The following is a 17575-nucleotide window of genomic DNA, read 5'->3' on the forward strand; positions in this document are numbered from 1 at the left end:
GTCCAATCTGAGTTTAAAAATATGGTCAATAACCTATTCATTTGCTCCTCCAACTCTAAATAATAGTCTTGCACATTTGGAAATTGATGATTATTTCTTGACATTATTTTGAACCAGCAAAAATAAAGAAGGCCTCCTCCGAGCTTAATAAATATACTGGAAGATTCCCTCAAACTTAATAAAGCTTCTAAACCAAAGGATACTACAAAATAAATCAGATCTTGAATCATACCATACACACATGAACTTCTAACTCAGTCGAAATAGAATAATATGGCAAATAATCATGCACAGGTACCTGCATCTCGCGCATCGCGAGGAAAGCTTTTACTCGTATAAAAAATATGAAACAAAGTTGAAGAAAGATAATCCAACAAAAAAGGAAAGGACCTCCTCCTAATCCAAATCCCGGTAGAACATTCACGTTTTTTGGTGAAGGGTCACGCATTTTTGTGAAGTACGTATTTTTTTGGTTCTCCCGTTCGTGGAAAGTTAATGAAACAAGAGCCAAAAGCAAACTCAGCTACATCCTCGTCCACGTGGATATACCCAACAACGCGCGTGGAAGACACTCACTACACCGTCCTCTAGAATCCGCAACTCTAAACCACGCGTCCACGCGCTACGCCATAATTTATAAAACTCCAAAATTCTTTACTTTATATCGTCTCCTTGCTCTCGCCGGCCGTTACCGCAAATCAACCCCCGCCCTCCAAAAAAAATTAAAAAAAAAATAATAAACAGAAAAATTCCCCAAAATAAGAGGAAAAAATAAGAAGAGAAAATATACAGGAGAAGATCAGCGATTCTTTTATTTCTTTGATTAATCGTTTATTTGATTTTGATAGTATTTTGGATTCTCCGGCGATGGTGCGAACGATGGAGATGGTGGGGCCACCAGTGGTGACAGTGGCGCACAGCCTTACAGATGCGATGAGTTGGTGGGACCAAATTAACGAATCGCCTACTTGGCAAGACCGTACTTTCCATGTTCTTGCTGCTCTTTACGGAATCGTGGCCGTCGTTGCTCTTGTAATTTTGCCTCTTCCTTTTTCGTTTTTGGTTAATTAATCCTACAATTTGTATTGGATTTAGCGAGAAATTGAGATTTGATTGTTAATCTCAGTCGGATTCTTGTTAGTTTTTTGGTATATATTCTCTCAGCTTTTGGGGATTTGTGAACGAGGGTTTTTTTTTTTTTATTGATTAATTTTCTGTTTCATTCGATTCGCTGTCTATTCTTGTGTGTTAAGATTGTGGATTTTTTTAATGTATTTCTGCTGAAGAATTTGAATGTGATTGAGATGCGTGAGTTGGTATTGGCTAATTTACAACGTGGATTTGAGAAAATTTCTGTTGGGTTTATGATAATTTATATTGCTTTGGGATTTATGGTATGTATAATGTAGACTTGAGGTTGTTGTTTCTGAATTAGAAATTTTTTTATGCGGGTCATCATTTTGCATTCAAACTACTTAAAAGAGGACATAATGCACTTTGTTTTGGTGCCGGTAACGTAAATGCATTGTTTTTATTACCCGGAAATAGTGTGATTTGCAATTTATGTGTACATTTGACTATTGGTGGATTCTTAGATGATATTGTGATCTTGGTCATTGTAGGTGCAATTGGTTCGTATTCAACTGAGAGTACCTGAGTATGGTTGGACCACTCAGAAAGTCTTCCACTTCCTCAATTTCTTCGTCAATGGGGGTTCGTCATTTGTACTATTCTCTATCGTTCCCTGAATAAGTAGCATGTGCATTTCGCATGAATGGTTTGATATCCTTGTTATGGTAAAACAATGCACAATTGTTTATTCTTTTTGGCTCTCTCTTTTCTGTTATGAAAATGTTCCTCTCTGTGGCATTATCGTCATGCAATATCTGTGTTTGTTTGCAATTCTGTTTTACCAATTTCTCTAGTTGCTTTGTGTATTGAATTTGTATTTTCCACTGTTCAGTTCGATGCTTGGTTTTTGTTTTTCGTCGGGACGTTCAAAGTTTGCACCCAGAGGTTAGAATCCAACATGGGAATCTTATCTTGTCTGCCTACCTTTGTTGAGTTGTTTCTTACTCCTGTGTCCTGTTCATCTCATGAACTCGTGTTTGCCAGATTGTACAACATATTTTGCTTGATATGCCAAGTCTTCTGTTCTTTACAACCTATGCACTTCTAGTACTGTTCTGGGCTGAAATATACTACCAGGTTAGTGATTTTCGTTTCCGTGGAATTATGAATTTCTTTTTCTGTTGAATTTCTTCTTTTAATTTGAGCAGTATGTGGTTAAGACTGTCTGATGATGAGCTTCTGGCATGGAATTTCGGTAGGCGCGTGCTGTATCTACTGATGGTTTGAGACCTAGTTTCTTCACCATAAATGGGGTGGTGTATGTTGTTCAGGTGAAAATTTATATCCCTTTTTATGTTTATGAAAGCTGAAGATTTTAGCTAGCATATTGGTATGTGAGGATATGTTCTGTTTCATCACTATATTGCTTGTAGTTCATCATCTAACTTCCACTTTTGGTTTATTGCTTATTTTCTCCCACCTTGATAATTATTTTTATAACCTTGAGGTGTCCGGGAATTCATATTTTGCAGAAATTAAATTCTGTTGATTTACTTTATGCGACTGACAAAATTATGAGCAAAATCTGAACTTGATAAGAACTACCTGATTCTGTTGACTTACTAATGTCCTACTCGTCACTGGTATGTTCGTAGGCTGCTCTGCTTGTGAAAAATATGCATTACTGAAATCTACCTGAGCAGTCCTTTGTGGTGTCTTTTCATGCCTATGTGCTATTCTATTACATATTTGGGTCTTCTAATTTGACTTTAAGAAAACATGATCTTAAACATGTTTTCCACCTAATTACACATTCCAAGTCCTGTGTACTAACATTCTGAACTTCTGATCATGGAAGGCAGAATGCATCATTAAGTTTGATGTGGGTTCTATATATGAATTTTTCTCTGGATAAGAGGTTGATAGTTATTTTGGTTTTCAATTTTCAGTTTGTAGGAGAATTCATATTGTAGTAGTGGAGATTCAGTAACTTGGTATTCTTGAACTTATTAATGAAGTGTATATGTTTATCTTGAAATTTTTGTGTACGATGCTTTGTCCAAGGGTGTGGTAAAATTGAAGCAGACAACAGGTGATTGATTCCCAATAGTGTATAGAGTCTAACATAAGAATCAAGTTATAAAAGGTAGAATATGGTTATCAACTATAAAATTTGCATCTATTGCTGGCTAAGGACAAGGTGTTCCACACTAATTCTGAGCTTGTTAGTTATAGCATTCCACTGTATTTTCCTCAAAAAATGTTATTGGCTAGTATGTCTCAGATTATTTCACTGACTATTTTTTCAAATTCTTGCAGATCATCTTGTGGCTTATCATATGGTGGAAGCCTGTCCGAGTTCTGATCATCTTGTCTAAGATGTTCTTTGCAGGTTTTTGTAATTTATCTTTAAGTTGAAATGGGAGCTTCTGTGTTATCAAAACTAACTTCTTCAATATGGTAATTTGTGTTTTGCTAGGCGTATCTTTGTTTGCCGCTCTGGGGTTTCTTGTGTATGGCGGAAGGTATATAATTGTCTGTTTTGGTGATTGATTCCTATCCCATATCTGTGAGTGTTTGTCCAAAGTGAATGCATGCAACTCAGCTAGCATTCACGTATAAATTGTCTGTTTTGGTGACTGATCCTTATCCATATCTGCAAGTGTTTGTCTAAAGTGAGAGGATGCAACTCAGCTAGCATTCATGTTGAGCTAGCATCTGCTTGAGTTTCATGTTTGTACAAGTGTTAGGTATTCACATTGACAAGTGTTTGTTCATTTTGCAAAGTAAAATAAGTTGTCTTAGTTGCTTCCCCCAGAAAAAACATCTTTTTGTTGTTGTTGTTGTTGTTATTATTATTATCATTATCATTATCTTACCCAGAGAAGTATGATAAACAACTTCATTCTGGTGTCTCAATATATCAAGAAGCCCAAAGGCCTTACTTTCAACATTTCAAGTGTGAATTCAACTGTGTGTTTTGTCTATTGTGGAACATTATTATTATTATTATTTTATGGTGTGGAACATTATTGTTATTGTTTCATATCTGGACTTTTGCTATTATATAATTGGCTTTTGCATATGTTTTTATTTTTCCCCCTTAGATTAGGCTCCGTGTCTTATGCCATGGTTTTAGCTATTTGGAATCTGATACTTGTTTTGTCATGGTGTCAGTTGTGACTCTGAATATGTCATTGTGTAGCCTAGGAGACAGTTTAGATCTACCACTTATAAGTCTTGTAGTCAATGACGTGAGTATGTTCATCTTGGACTGCTTTTCCATGAGCAAATTATGACTAAAATTGTGGAAGAGTTTGATCCCTTACACATCAGCTCATACCAGATTGCTGGGTGGAAAATTTTGTTGTGGAAGGTGAGAATCATGCGGGTTGTTGGACAGGTCATTGTGCGGGGATGGATACTTGATTTAGATGGCTGAACACAATATAAAGTTAAGAATAATTGATGGAAAATAATCTTTATTGGGGAAGTGTGAATAAAATGGGCATTTAACTTGGTTCCAAGTTCTATAAGATGAAACTGGCATTCCATGGAGGAATCTCAGGATTATCCATGGATAAAGATTTGAGCTCAGGTGTTAAGGTAATTTTGTTGGTACAGCAACAAAGTCATTCAATGTGTTGTGACATGCTTGCAAATGCCAAAGAGATAAAGAACCTTAAAGCAAGTAGAAGTGGCACACATGTGGTGCATCCAATTGTTAATGATAAGAAGAGGCAACTACTTCAAAAGCTTCATGCAATTTATATCATGCAATTTATATATGGGTGAAAGGTGGTTCTTAATTGGTGACAAGAGGGGCTGCCGGGGAGTGGGAGTGAAAGGAGAGAGAGATGTGTTTTCAAAAGGACTGTTTCAGTAGATACCTCTGAAAGGCTTAGTTTGCAATTCAGTTTATCAAATTGCGGAGTGTAGGTAATGTGGCATCCAAAGTTACTAGCTGATTAATCCTTTTGGCAGTGATTAATTTAATGCTGCTCTTCTCTTACCTAGATTGAGCATAGAGGTTGCATGTCATGATCATAAGGGTTGAAATTGTCTCTATTAAGCTTTAACAGGATCTCCATCTGATATTATTTTCACTGGCACACTCTTCCCTCTTCATTATGTGAATGATAGCAGGTCAATTTTGGTAGTTGACTGTTTGTCTGCTTTTTCTTGGTTCCTGATACTTAATGATTAACATCTTGGAGGAGCGCTAATTTTTGGACGAATCTCGACTTTTTTTTTAATTGATATCTCCCTACTTTTCTCTTAAGCTTTCTTGTCATCCATATCCTTGCTTTCGACTTTTCGATAATCAGTGCTCTCATTCATTATTGAAGTATCAGTTGAACCTTTATTCTTGATTTCAGCTTTAAAAACTCTTTTGGCTGCTCTTCAGAGTGATTCCAACCATAGAGCCAGATAACACCAAACAATGTCATCTTTTAATTGTCTAAACCCTACCCAATTGACATTTTGTCTTTAAATATCAGCCTTGAACAGTTGGACTGAATCGCTAATATATCTGCAGACATTGGCTTCTGGAGCTTAATCCTTCATCACTTTCCCCCTCTTTCCATTCTCTACCTTTTTTTTTTTCTAAATTTTTACAAGTATTGTGTCCGACATGCTGTGTTTTTTCCCTGTACTCGGATGAAGATTTTGTAATGCATGTTTTGGTTGAAATAGGTATCTGATACTTTCCAAATTGTAGAAATGGAGGGGTCAGCTGCAATTTTTGATAAAAGTTTGTTAAAACTGATATTTTAGATTGATGGTTTTTCTTTGATAACTGTTGGAGAGAATTAATTTTATGCAAAGGTGGGATGGGGTTGTCTCTGATTGTAGGCCCTAGTATTTTGTATTTCAGAATGCATTGATTATTCACGTGAGATTCTATTTTATTTTATTTGTATTGGACCTTTCATTTGCATTGAACCCTGAACTTTCTTCTTCATGCAGGCTCTTTTTAATGTTGCAGCGGTTCCCTGTTGAATCAAAGGGCAGGCGTAAAAAGTTACAGGAGGTAGGTCATCAGGAAATTTGTTTGTTCTGGTACTTCCTATGTTTTGGTTACTAAATGCTACATTTAATCTCATTCATTCAGGTTGGCTATGTAACCACTATATGCTTTTCCTGTTTCCTCATCAGATGTATCATGGTAAGTCCACTCTATAACTTACAATTCTAAACAGCTAAGATGAGTCATGGTTTCATGAACTCCTATGACATGATTTTGGATTGTGTAATGTGGTGAACAAATTCTTAGTACTTAAAGGAATAAGCTCCCTGAATAATTTCTTAGTCCCAGGATCATTTTATTCTGGTATTAGTCCTATGATATTTTTCACTGTTGAACCACTTACAGTTTTTTAATTGTTTTGTTCAATTACTGAAGCAGTCTAATTGGTGCAATCCTGGTGTTGGTCTATGTTTCTATATTCATATAACATCTCCTATTGCCTTGTTGGGTACTACAGATGTGTTTTGATGCATTTGATGAGGCTGCAGATCTTGATGTTTTGGATCATCCAATTCTGAACTTCATTTATTACCTCGTAAGTCTCCGTCCATAGCTGGAGTGATTGATGTTTTGCACTTGTGTTTGTGTCTGTATTTTGAACTCCTGTGTGTTGTCAAGTAAATGCCAGTAGCATTTCTCCTGCTTAAGCTTTTTAACTTATTCAGAACTTGTATTTTTCTAAATTTGCTTGTTGGTTGTGAAAGTAAATGGTTGCTTTTATCACGTCTTACCAATTTGGCACCTGATTTTTAAATTAGGCATATCGCTAAATGCTATGCAGTTCTTATCTGAATTTATACGATTATATGGAATTTGATAATTTTCATATCTAAAAATGTTTGAATTCTATGAATAACAAATACTGGAAAAGTAATTGGAGTTCAGTTTGTGATTTTCTTTGTTGTGGCTTAACTAAGTTTTTCTGGTGATTAAATCTTGTCACTATTAGTTTTAAGAAAATATAGATGTTTCTTGGTCTTGAACTATATGCCTTTGAGAATAATCCTATAAATATAAAAATACAATGATTGATAATGTTCCTTTCTTGAGAATATTAGGAGATTGCTCTCAATTATTGTTATTGCATAATATTGAATAATGCCTTTAATATTGGGCATGAAATATTGTTGCTAATAATTCCTACAAATATAAAAATTTAGTGTTAATTGATTAGATTGCTTTCTTATAGCTAGCTTGTTTGGATGGAAAGATTTGAACAGAAAAGATAAGAAAGGAGGAAAAGTTGACTTGTTAGATGTTCGGGAGATTTTCATGAGATAGAAAAGAAAGGAACGGAACGGAAGGATAAAACCTGTGCCTACAGTTTAAAAAATTTTTCCGACCAAATTCAGTGCAGAAAATGAAAGAAACTCGTTGAAAGCCTACTAATACTCTTTAAATACCCAGCTATTGCATGAATTTGTATTGACTTATGTGCCCAAAATCATTCCATTTCTTTTCAAAACTCCCAAACAACATTAGATTCACTTCTATTCTCTTTTCTTTTCTTTTCTCTCATAATTTTAGGTTTCTCATCCTTACCTTTCTGTTCTAAGCTCACAAACTAGTCATTAAGAATATTTGAGACGATTCTGTGTTATAGTGCTGAATAGTCTTGAACAATGTTTTTCATAACGGGCAAAAGATTTTTGCTATAGGTGTATTTTGGTGTTCTTTTGGTATTTTATCTGCTTGTTTTTTGTTTGTAATTCTAGAAATTTTTTTTTTTGGCAATGACTATTATTCTTTTTTGTTTTTGCTATACAGTTAGTGGAAATAGTGCCTTCTTCGCTTGTTCTTTTCATTTTGAGGAAGTTACCCCCAAAACGTGGGATTACACAGTATCATCCTATCCGCTAACGGAAGAGACCTGATAAACAGTTGAAACAAATGGATGAAATCCGGTAGTGCAGTTGACTCGTGGTACTTTCTGGCTCAAAGATGTGAAAGCAAAAGGGTTGCAAAATGATCATGTGTATGAAGTTTGGGATGGTTAGTAATTCTGAAATACTGGCCTCTCTTCTTACTTAGCAGATTGTAGATCTGTTTTGAACTGGTAGCTACTGGGGCAAGTTATATATGTTGTGATTTGGCAGTGCAATCATCTTGCTGTTGTGCCTATGGACGTGATCACTACTTACTGTTTTTTTTTTTTTTCTTTCATTATTTTGGTGCAGCTTTATGAATGATAATTGTAAACAGCACTTATATTATTGCTAGAAATGATTTGGCTCGATATCAATTTTTCAAAAAATGAACCTCTGTGCATCGTTATGGTTTGCTTTTCAGGCTGCACTTTGCCCGGCTCCTATACTTCAGAAATTGTTAATTTGTTTTCAGGCCCCTCAAGTGAATGTATAGTTATTATGCAAAGCAAAACAAAAGGAAAGCAGCGATTAACTAAATCAAGAAAAAAGGGGGGAAAAACACGAAGCAGCGATTAACTAGTCAAGAAAAAAGGGGGAAGAAAAATAAAGTTCTTCCCAGATGATACTTCTCATCCGGTTGTGTGATTAACACAAGAAAGCAGCTCATACATGAGATTTGATGAATATTATCAGAAAAAAGCGTTTCAAAATAAAAGGTAGAAAGAAATGTGTACCTGTTTACTCTGCGGCTGAGCTTTGTCCGGTTGAGATGCCGTTCAAAGAAAAATACATTATAGGCTCTGTGGTACAGAAGTTTTGCTCTTAGGTGGAATGGATGGTTGGTAGCTCTTTGGCTTGGTGAAGACATATTTGAGCTATGATGAGTCGGCTATTTTGGTGCTGGAGAAGTTGAATTGTTGGTGTCTAACTGCCATTCTTCATTGAGCTGGTCTTGTTTTCTTAACTACTAGTAATTAAAAAAACTACTAGTAATTTCATAAGTTTGAAAAAGTGGGAGTTTTGAACATTTAAGTCATCAGATAAGAAGAGGTTTGAACAAATGCAAATGTGCAATCCAATTGACCGTGATTGCAAATGTGACTGCTGTATCAGTTAATTAGGAGATTTTCTCCAAATATTGATTGCATCCATCTATAACACTATGCTGGACTAATTTTGTTGGCCAAACACCGAGTCCACAGAAAATTATGAGATTTTCAGTCTATATGCTTAAGGTCTGTTTGATAATATAAAAAAGTGCTGAATCTGAATTTTTTCAAACATTCAGATGTTTTGAGTGTTTAATAAATGAAAATTCATTTGCTGAACTTGTTAAGTAGTGCTGAACTTGTGTGTATTTTTTTTCAGCACACGAATCCTAGCTGAATGCTTAATTCTGATAAGAATCAATAGAATTACTTCAACTACCTTATTTTATCTACCAAATCTACCCTTGTTTATTAATTATGTTCAAAATTCTTATATAATTAAACAACCTAATATTCTCTATCTAATAATTTTCTATTTCTCTTTTCTCCCTTTTGAATTACTTTCACTCCTTCTCCATACTCCTTATATAATATAATTCATCTTTTATATTAATTTGATTTAAAAATAAATATTATCATTTTCATACCTAACATTTTTAGCTAATTAAAACATAGGTTCTATTTCTTTTTTGGATGAAAAGATATGAGGGCAAAATTGTCAAATTTAACTTATTAAGCATTCAGTTATAAATGTTTATCAAACAGTATAAATAGGTTTAGCATTAAAATTCAGACATTCATATATTTCTTTTCAGTGCTTAAAATTCAGTAAATTAATTGTTTCATTATTCAGATTCAGTATTATCAAACAGAATCTTAGTCAGAAATCAAGAATGAAGAATTATCTTCCATGTTAAAAAGATGAGTTTTTTTTTTTTTTTGGTTATCACTGTAGGCATTCGGGTCTACACTCAACTAATCCCACAGCAGCAGCGGCTAGGTAGAGTGGGCCGGACCAATACCCAGGATGGTAACAACTGGAACTCGAACAAGAGACTTTGAAGTAAGATTCTGAGTGAAAATCAGTCAAGCCCAGTGACGGAGCCAGGATTTTTTTTTGGGGGGGGCCAAAATTTTTTCCTAATAAAATTATTTTAATATATTATGTTCAAAATAATTTTCTTCTATTTAAATATATGACATCTAATAATATCAAATATTAAATTTAATTATAAAGATATGTCTATTCATAAATATGTGGTACAATCATAACAAAAATTAACAAAAAAAATAACCTTTGATTAAATATCTTATAACATTACAATTTACAAACCATCCAATTTGCACATCATGAGAAAATGCTCTCCAATATGTCACCTATGCAATAGATATATATATATAACCATGTAATGTAAATGTAACTATTTTCAATTGAAAAAAGATAAAAATTATATTAACATACTTTGAAATTTCAACATCTTTTCTTAGAAGTAAATTGAGCTCTACGTTCTTTCATAGAACTAAATTCATCTATGATTGAATCACTGCTAAATTTTTCAGCAACTTCCTTTTCTATATACACAGTTAAACAATCATTGAAAAAATTATGGAACATTGAGTCAATTTAATATGGAACATCAAATTATATGTTTAATTTTTGAAAGTTAAATAATTAGTACAATAAAAAATAAATAACTTTTTTTGAAGAAAAAAATTAATTCAAAGATGACTAATTCATATATATATATATATCAACTCTCATAATATAAACTAAAATTGTAAAAATTTAGGGGGGGCCAATTTTATTTTACACACATATTTACATATTATGAATTAAAATTTTCAAAACTTAGGGAGGCCATGGCCCCCCTCTGCCCCCCTTGGCTCCATCATTGGTCAAGCCACTCCTAGCGCAGGCCCTTGTTCAAAAGACAAGTGATCGTTGCGATTGATGATGGCTCAAGTGCGGCTTATTTCAAATTAAAATCTTCCAAAGCTGAGTCCATTGGAAGAGTTTTAAGCATACAAACCATCATTTAGATCAACATTAGGTGATCTACAATAAGTTTAGGCAAATGATATTGACACTCACAAAAAAGTCTCGAACACTGGTCATTTCTCTGTTTAGTGCAAAATGACGATATTGTTCATCAATTAATTTTCTTTGTTCTTTTACCATCGCAATTGTTCTTAGGCTTTCCAAAAAAAAGCTTTTCATTAGAAAGCTTTTCATTTTTCCCCCTGAACTTCGGATGCAATTCCTTTGTCATTCTCTTCACTACCAAAGCCAGTGATCTTCATGCCCTAATAATTTTTATACAGATAAAATAAATATATATATGTGCTCATAAATAATCTGATAATAACTTTTTCGTAAACAAATCAAGTAAAAAATCACAATTCACCACTCTTATGATGACAACAAGTACAAGTCCAACGCTATTAGTATGGGTTCATCCACTAGTGAGTTTCCTAATACGAAATTATTCTACTTTGATAATTTGTAACATATTAGTGAGATTTTTGCACCATGTTATGTTATTAAATACATACTTTATATCTATCTACTTGCTATTACTAGCCGATGTTATTGTCATGTTATATTAGTAGAATTAAAACGAATTTATTTTGTTTTGTGCCCCTACTATAAAAATATGCTGGCTCTGCCACTAATTCAAATGGTTGAAACTTCTTTGAAAGTGCTAATATAAAATGCTTGGGTTTTACGATCAACCATCCATATAAGCTATAGGGCAACACTTTTTATACTGTTTTGTCGTTCCCTAATTTAAGTCGTTCCCTAATTTAAGTCTATAGGGCAACACTTTTTGTACTGTTTTGTCCTTCCCTAATTTAAGTCCATGTTGTTGAAGCAGATTCTGAGTCTACATTCATCAAAGGTCAAATCTAAAAAATAATAAGAAAAACTTAGAATATTTTTCAACAAAATTAAAAGATTAACCAAGGTACTCAACACTCAAATTGAACACAACTTGACAGTAGCTCGTTTGAGTTTAGTTTGCCAACTACTAAAACTAAACACGATCAACATTCTATGTGTCGTAATTCTAGTTTTGCTTGATTAGCATAAAATCTGAAATTTACATGTAAAGTTCATGCTCGACTCAATAAAAATTTGTCTAAATTCGATTTGGTACATAAAAAAGCCACACTTGAACATCATTTTAAATTTGTTAAACTAAGCAAACAAGCCTGAAGACTTGGTGTTTTTTCCTTCTAATTTTTCCAAGTAAATATCATAAAAAAGTACCTCCTATAATATTGTAAAGAAAATCAAAGGCTTTTGACATGTAACAGGCAGCAATAAAACTTATACATAATGAACAAAAGTAAGAAAACTAACATGCTACATTATCAATTGACTTATACACAACACAATGAACAAATGTTTGAACTTGTTAACTGATTGATTGTTCCACTAAAAGCGATGGGTATGCAAATTAACAACAGTTCATCTAAAAATGCCAATACTTGTGAGCATACGTTTTGATGTAGTACGAGTAATTGTTTTTCCTTCTTGCCAATAATAAAGCAAAATTCAGTTAAACATATCCGTATAGATTTTACTGATAATGATATTCTTCTTTGATTTACTTATACTTCAATAGAATATTTGACACTGATTAACTCAAAGCGGCAGATCTGCATGATTGATCATTTCCAAGTAACTAGACAACTGGCTACCCACCCAAATCACACAATATGCATAATTAATGGGTTCTGCACCCGAATGTATCATTTATATTTAAGGGAAGAAACTACCTAACAAAATTTGACTTAAAGCAATTTTATTGTCATTTGTTCTTGCTTAAAGGACATTGATCATTCGTTTTCAATGCAATCTCCTTTTTTTTTTTTTTTAACTTAGAGATATCTCAACCTTTCCACTAGACTAATCCTCTAAGACTATGTACAGCTTGATCTCCATGTTTTTTAGATTTGCCTTTTTTGACGCAAGAACTCACAGTTACAGCAACAAGAGCTACCTGTTTTTGTCAATACGATGCCAAAGTAGACATAGCACACAGAGCTGCCTTTTTTTTTCTATCAACACAATGCCAATTTTTTTTAGGGTTGATATAGAATGTTTAAGTGAGATAAAAGTATGGAAGAAAAATCATTACCACCCAAGTAGGCATATTTGTAGAAGTGTGAGGCTGCATACGGCCAGTGGCGGATCAAAAGTGGGGGCACGGGCTCCACTGCCCCCTTAAATTCTCATAGTACTCATAAAATTTTGATATAATCTCAAGTGTTTCTCTGGAGTTTTCTTATGAAAAATATGAAAGAATTATAAATTTGTAGAAGTGTGAGGTGACGCCGCATACGGCACGTGGTAGAATGCATGTGGAGGCTATGTTTAAACATAATCACACTTCCAAACACGTTCTCTTTCTTGTCCAGTAGAATACATGAGGACTATGACATACAAGATTCAAATATTTTTAATTAATGGTTATTTGATAATTCACATTTTTTTAAAGTTATAAAATCTTTTGATGAGAAATCAATGATAAAATCAAGACGTTTAACAAAAATTAAATTTAATATTAGGCAGTAAAATTGATTTTGCCAATAGCTCCTTGGGTGATTCAATATGAATATGCTGACCACTTCAAATGAAACAGCTTTCCCATCTCATTTGTACATTTACAACATTATGTTGTATATGTCAAAAAATCATTAGTACTCGAAATCTTTGTTTATTTTTTATTTCTAAAGCAAATAGGTATTCAAGAACCATCATTGAATATTTGAAGTCTTTCATGTCAATGAAGATCTCACTACGAAGTATACATGCGTGGTGGTCTAACTTCAAAATACAAGCATTCGTGTAGAAGATTAATGGTATAGATAACGTAGATAGTACATAATTTCAAGTCAAAAAAATTAGACATCAATATCAAACTTAATCGTTAAATTATTACTATAATGCACGTATATAAAGGTTGTCTAATTTAAGCATATGTACTTGAATCATCATAGTCTCCTAAAAATTTAATAAAGATGATATTGCAAATTTGTTGAGAATACTTAAAACTAATCTTGTTTCGCTATAATACTATTAAACCATCTAAACAGCATTACGATGAAAAGCCTTTAATTCTTAGGTATTGGATCTTCCCTGATATACCTTTTTTCCCCATTTTACGTCAAGACACAATTAGATATTTGACATACGAACAATTTGGTTATGCATGGTCTAGAATTTTATTCCTTTTAACTTGAATAAACACTTAAAATATTTTATTTCTCAGTGAAGTCTTATTACAGAATGTTGCTAAATCTTGTCCCCCTTTTTTGGTTCAGTAAATTCTTATTTTGTGTGGTTTTGATTTTTTTTACTTATTCAACATTCTCTTGGGGGAGGCATGGATTAGGTGGCACAGAAGAAAGGAACTAAAAAAAAAAACACATTCCCCTTGTTCGTTCCATGAAGTTGTTCAACATCTTAGAGTACTCGTATAAGCAACCTCATTTCTGTCAAACATGTAAATCTTATAGCTCCTATTCTTTTTCCTGTGTTCCTGCTATATGAGAAATATACAAATTATCAAGCCCATAAATGAAGTTTAAAAATATTAGTGCAATGACACATATTATAAGCTTAACTTTAATTCTAAAACCTAATGGTGAGTTAATTTTTTTCCTCTCCAAAATCGTCTCTTAAGTTAATTGAATTCATAATATAAAGTGGATAAAGAAAAATAAACCTAAGCATAATAAAACATGTTGATGTCTAATTACAACTAATATGCATTTATTTGCTGTTTGTGTCCAAATATGTTGTGTTTGTATGTGTCATGTGAGCCAACACACAAAGTTTATTTATTTGTTTATTTATTTTTTGTGCTCTGATAAGTGTGGAAAAGTTTATATTGTTTGTTCTTTCACAACGTTTTTTTGATAAGACTCAAGGAAGTTTTTTTTTTTGTACGTTTCTTTCACACTTGAACCGATTAGGGTTTATTATCAATCAAGTTGCCTGCCACAGCTGGCAAGAGGGGCAGTCAGGTTAAATAAATTAGGTCTTCCCTCTCTCCGATTTCTTAAAAAACCGTCTGCGTAACTGGCCTAGGCTCCGTTTATTGTAGTAGAACAATCAGGAAAGGGCAATTCCAAGACAGATGCGAGGGGAAATTCGCATGGACAGGAGATGGTGCACTCGTACCAGTTGCTTGATAGCATGTGATATTTTTCTTGAATTTGGGTTTGGTAGCAGGGAGATTCGTCTATTTATAAGGGGAAACTCTAATAAAATACTTATTTTTAAAAAAAAGTTGAATTTACTAGAGATGTAACCAAGGATCCACCGTTCAATTTACAATAATAGTCTTCAATTAACAGGAAGAAGTAAGAGATTTTTCTGATTATTGTACAAATATATATATATATACCTTTATTTGTATGCCTTGAATACATAGAGAGACAAAAGGAAACATTAGAAGAAAGAAGCCTATTAATGAGGCAAAACTTACTTCCCAAGCAAACATTTCAATGAAAATTTATTAACTGTATGCCATCTTTATAAAAATATCATGTTTAAGAAGTCAATTTAAGTGCCAAACTAATATTTTAAAATGTGTCTAACTTCCTAAATATGCTAATTAATAGTTGTCCAAATGCACTAATCAATCTCAATCTTGTTGGAATATAAATAACAAAGCACTCCATAAAGCATTTCTCATTGGACTGTTTTGCTAATTCAGTTTGCAAAAGTCAAATTATAATGAAAAGGAAGAGCCTAATTCGGTTGCTTAAGGAATTATATGGAAAAGACTCGTCTAAATTAGAAGGGTGTGGGCTTGAACACTTGCACACAAGTATAAAGACTCAACCAACAGCTTAGGAAGGAAATTTAAGTTCTACATGGTGCTCAACTTGCCCGTAAATTATTTAGTTTTGTAAATTGTCATTCTTTAATTTCTGGATATAACGACTCCTGTGCCAAACGAGCTCACATCTCAAAACCAACAAAACAATTTGTTCCCGGGATGAAATGGTCCTTCAGAAAGAAATCTGATGAAAATAGACCACATTTCCACTGTGTGTCCCTCTTTGGCCAAAATTTAATTATCTATATATTTAATCTGCTTGTGTTGTGCGCACAATATCAGTTCACATGGGGCTATTTCTGCTAAATAACAAGGAAAGATTAGTCACAGAACTTTTCAACATAACCTTGTTTTAGGATTTTTCTTTCCTCACAATACTCAAAACAACCATCTATAAAATGGGGAAGCACTCCTATATGTGGCAGATGCTTAAGCAACCATTTAAAGCTATCTACCTTGCTTTCAAATAGTTTGGCGTGCATGGTAAATATAACTTGGGGATAATCTCAGAAACCTCCCTTGACGTATCTGACAATTTCACAATTTCACGAAGTTTCCTTCTAATTTTTTAAAATTACACACACCTCTCTTATTGGTGCAAAAGTACTCTACTACACCTCCAAAAATACCTAGCAACATTTACTAAAAATGAAAACTGACGAATCAAAATAAAAACTAATTCTTTCTCTTACATGCCGCTCTCTCCCTCCTCATGCCCTCCCAGCTCCTCCTCTTGCGTCCCCTCCCTTCTTCCCTTCTTCTATGTCAAACTTCCTTCCACCATCCCTCTACCTCTAATCTTTTGGTGTTTACTAGTGTCTTTCTTGACTCCATTGCTCTCTTTCCCTCTCCTTTATTATCTTCCCTCTGCGTCTCTCCCTCTCTCCCTCTCTCTCAAATTTTGGGTCATGTTGATTGTGGGCGGATTTGGTTGGAGATTGTTCATTTTCTTTTCTTTCTTGAGGTCAAATCCTAGCACCACTGATGCTGCATTAGCAGTTTTTTTTGGTTGAGTATATATGATTGAATGGGGTGCTGTAAAAGATCAAGTGTTGGGTCCTTTATGAGGTGGATAATAGGCATTAAGAATTGGGTTTAAAAAGAAAGAAAAGGAGGTCGTACGCATGCCAATTGATTGTGGATTCAGAGAGAAAGATAAGAGGATATAGGATGTGGAATTGGTTTATCTATTGATGTTACTTCTTGCCTTGTAGGCAAGCATTGAAAGTTGAACTTTGATGAAGTTTCGGTGCAAGATTGAAGGAGTAAAGAAGGAAGAGATAATAGATTTAGGCTGCCACAATTACTTGGACTGGCGTGTTTTTGGGAGAAAAATTGGATTGGGTTAGAAAATTTGGTTGCCTAATGGTAATAGTCTCTTTGCTATGTAGGCCAGTTGAAGAAAGCACTCAATAGAATCTTTTTTTTTTCCTTCTTTTTTCGTTTTACAAAAAGGGTAATTTAAGATTTTTACAGAAAAATTTAGCCTAACCGGCTAATTATGTTATGAATGTAGTTCAAGTAATTAGGGAGGCAACTGTAATTTTTAAAATTAAAGGGGAGCATCCTATAATTGTCGAAAACCTTAAAGGAGGTTTATGAAATTATCCCTATAACTTATCAATTCGTTTAGCAACTTATTTTTGAGATAAATCCTTTATATACTTACAATGTATGTATTATTGCATCTAGATAGATGCTACACTACATATGCGTCAAATTCAAATTAAGATAATAGATATATTGATAGTGTAAGAA

At 33.6% G+C, this 17575-nt stretch overlaps 1 protein-coding gene across 1 annotated transcript; it reads left to right on the forward strand.

Moving 5' to 3' along the window:
• The first annotated feature begins 674 nt into the window (after positions 1–674).
• On the forward strand, positions 675–8361 carry LOC113753457 (tobamovirus multiplication protein 3). The gene is made up of 11 exons (XM_027297611.1): positions 675–1032; positions 1623–1713; positions 1964–2016; positions 2116–2208; positions 2331–2402; positions 3391–3463; positions 3551–3596; positions 6043–6106; positions 6188–6241; positions 6561–6638; positions 7871–8361. The coding sequence occupies exons 1-11, from the start codon at positions 868–870 to the stop codon at positions 7961–7963; spliced, it is 882 nt and encodes a 293-aa protein (XP_027153412.1). The 5' UTR covers positions 675–867; the 3' UTR covers positions 7964–8361.
• Positions 8362–17575: the final 9214 nt, after the last annotated feature.

The sequence above is a fragment of the Coffea eugenioides genome, chromosome 11 (assembly GCF_003713205.1).
Source record: "Coffea eugenioides isolate CCC68of chromosome 11, Ceug_1.0, whole genome shotgun sequence".
NCBI lineage: Eukaryota > Viridiplantae > Streptophyta > Magnoliopsida > Gentianales > Rubiaceae > Coffea > Coffea eugenioides.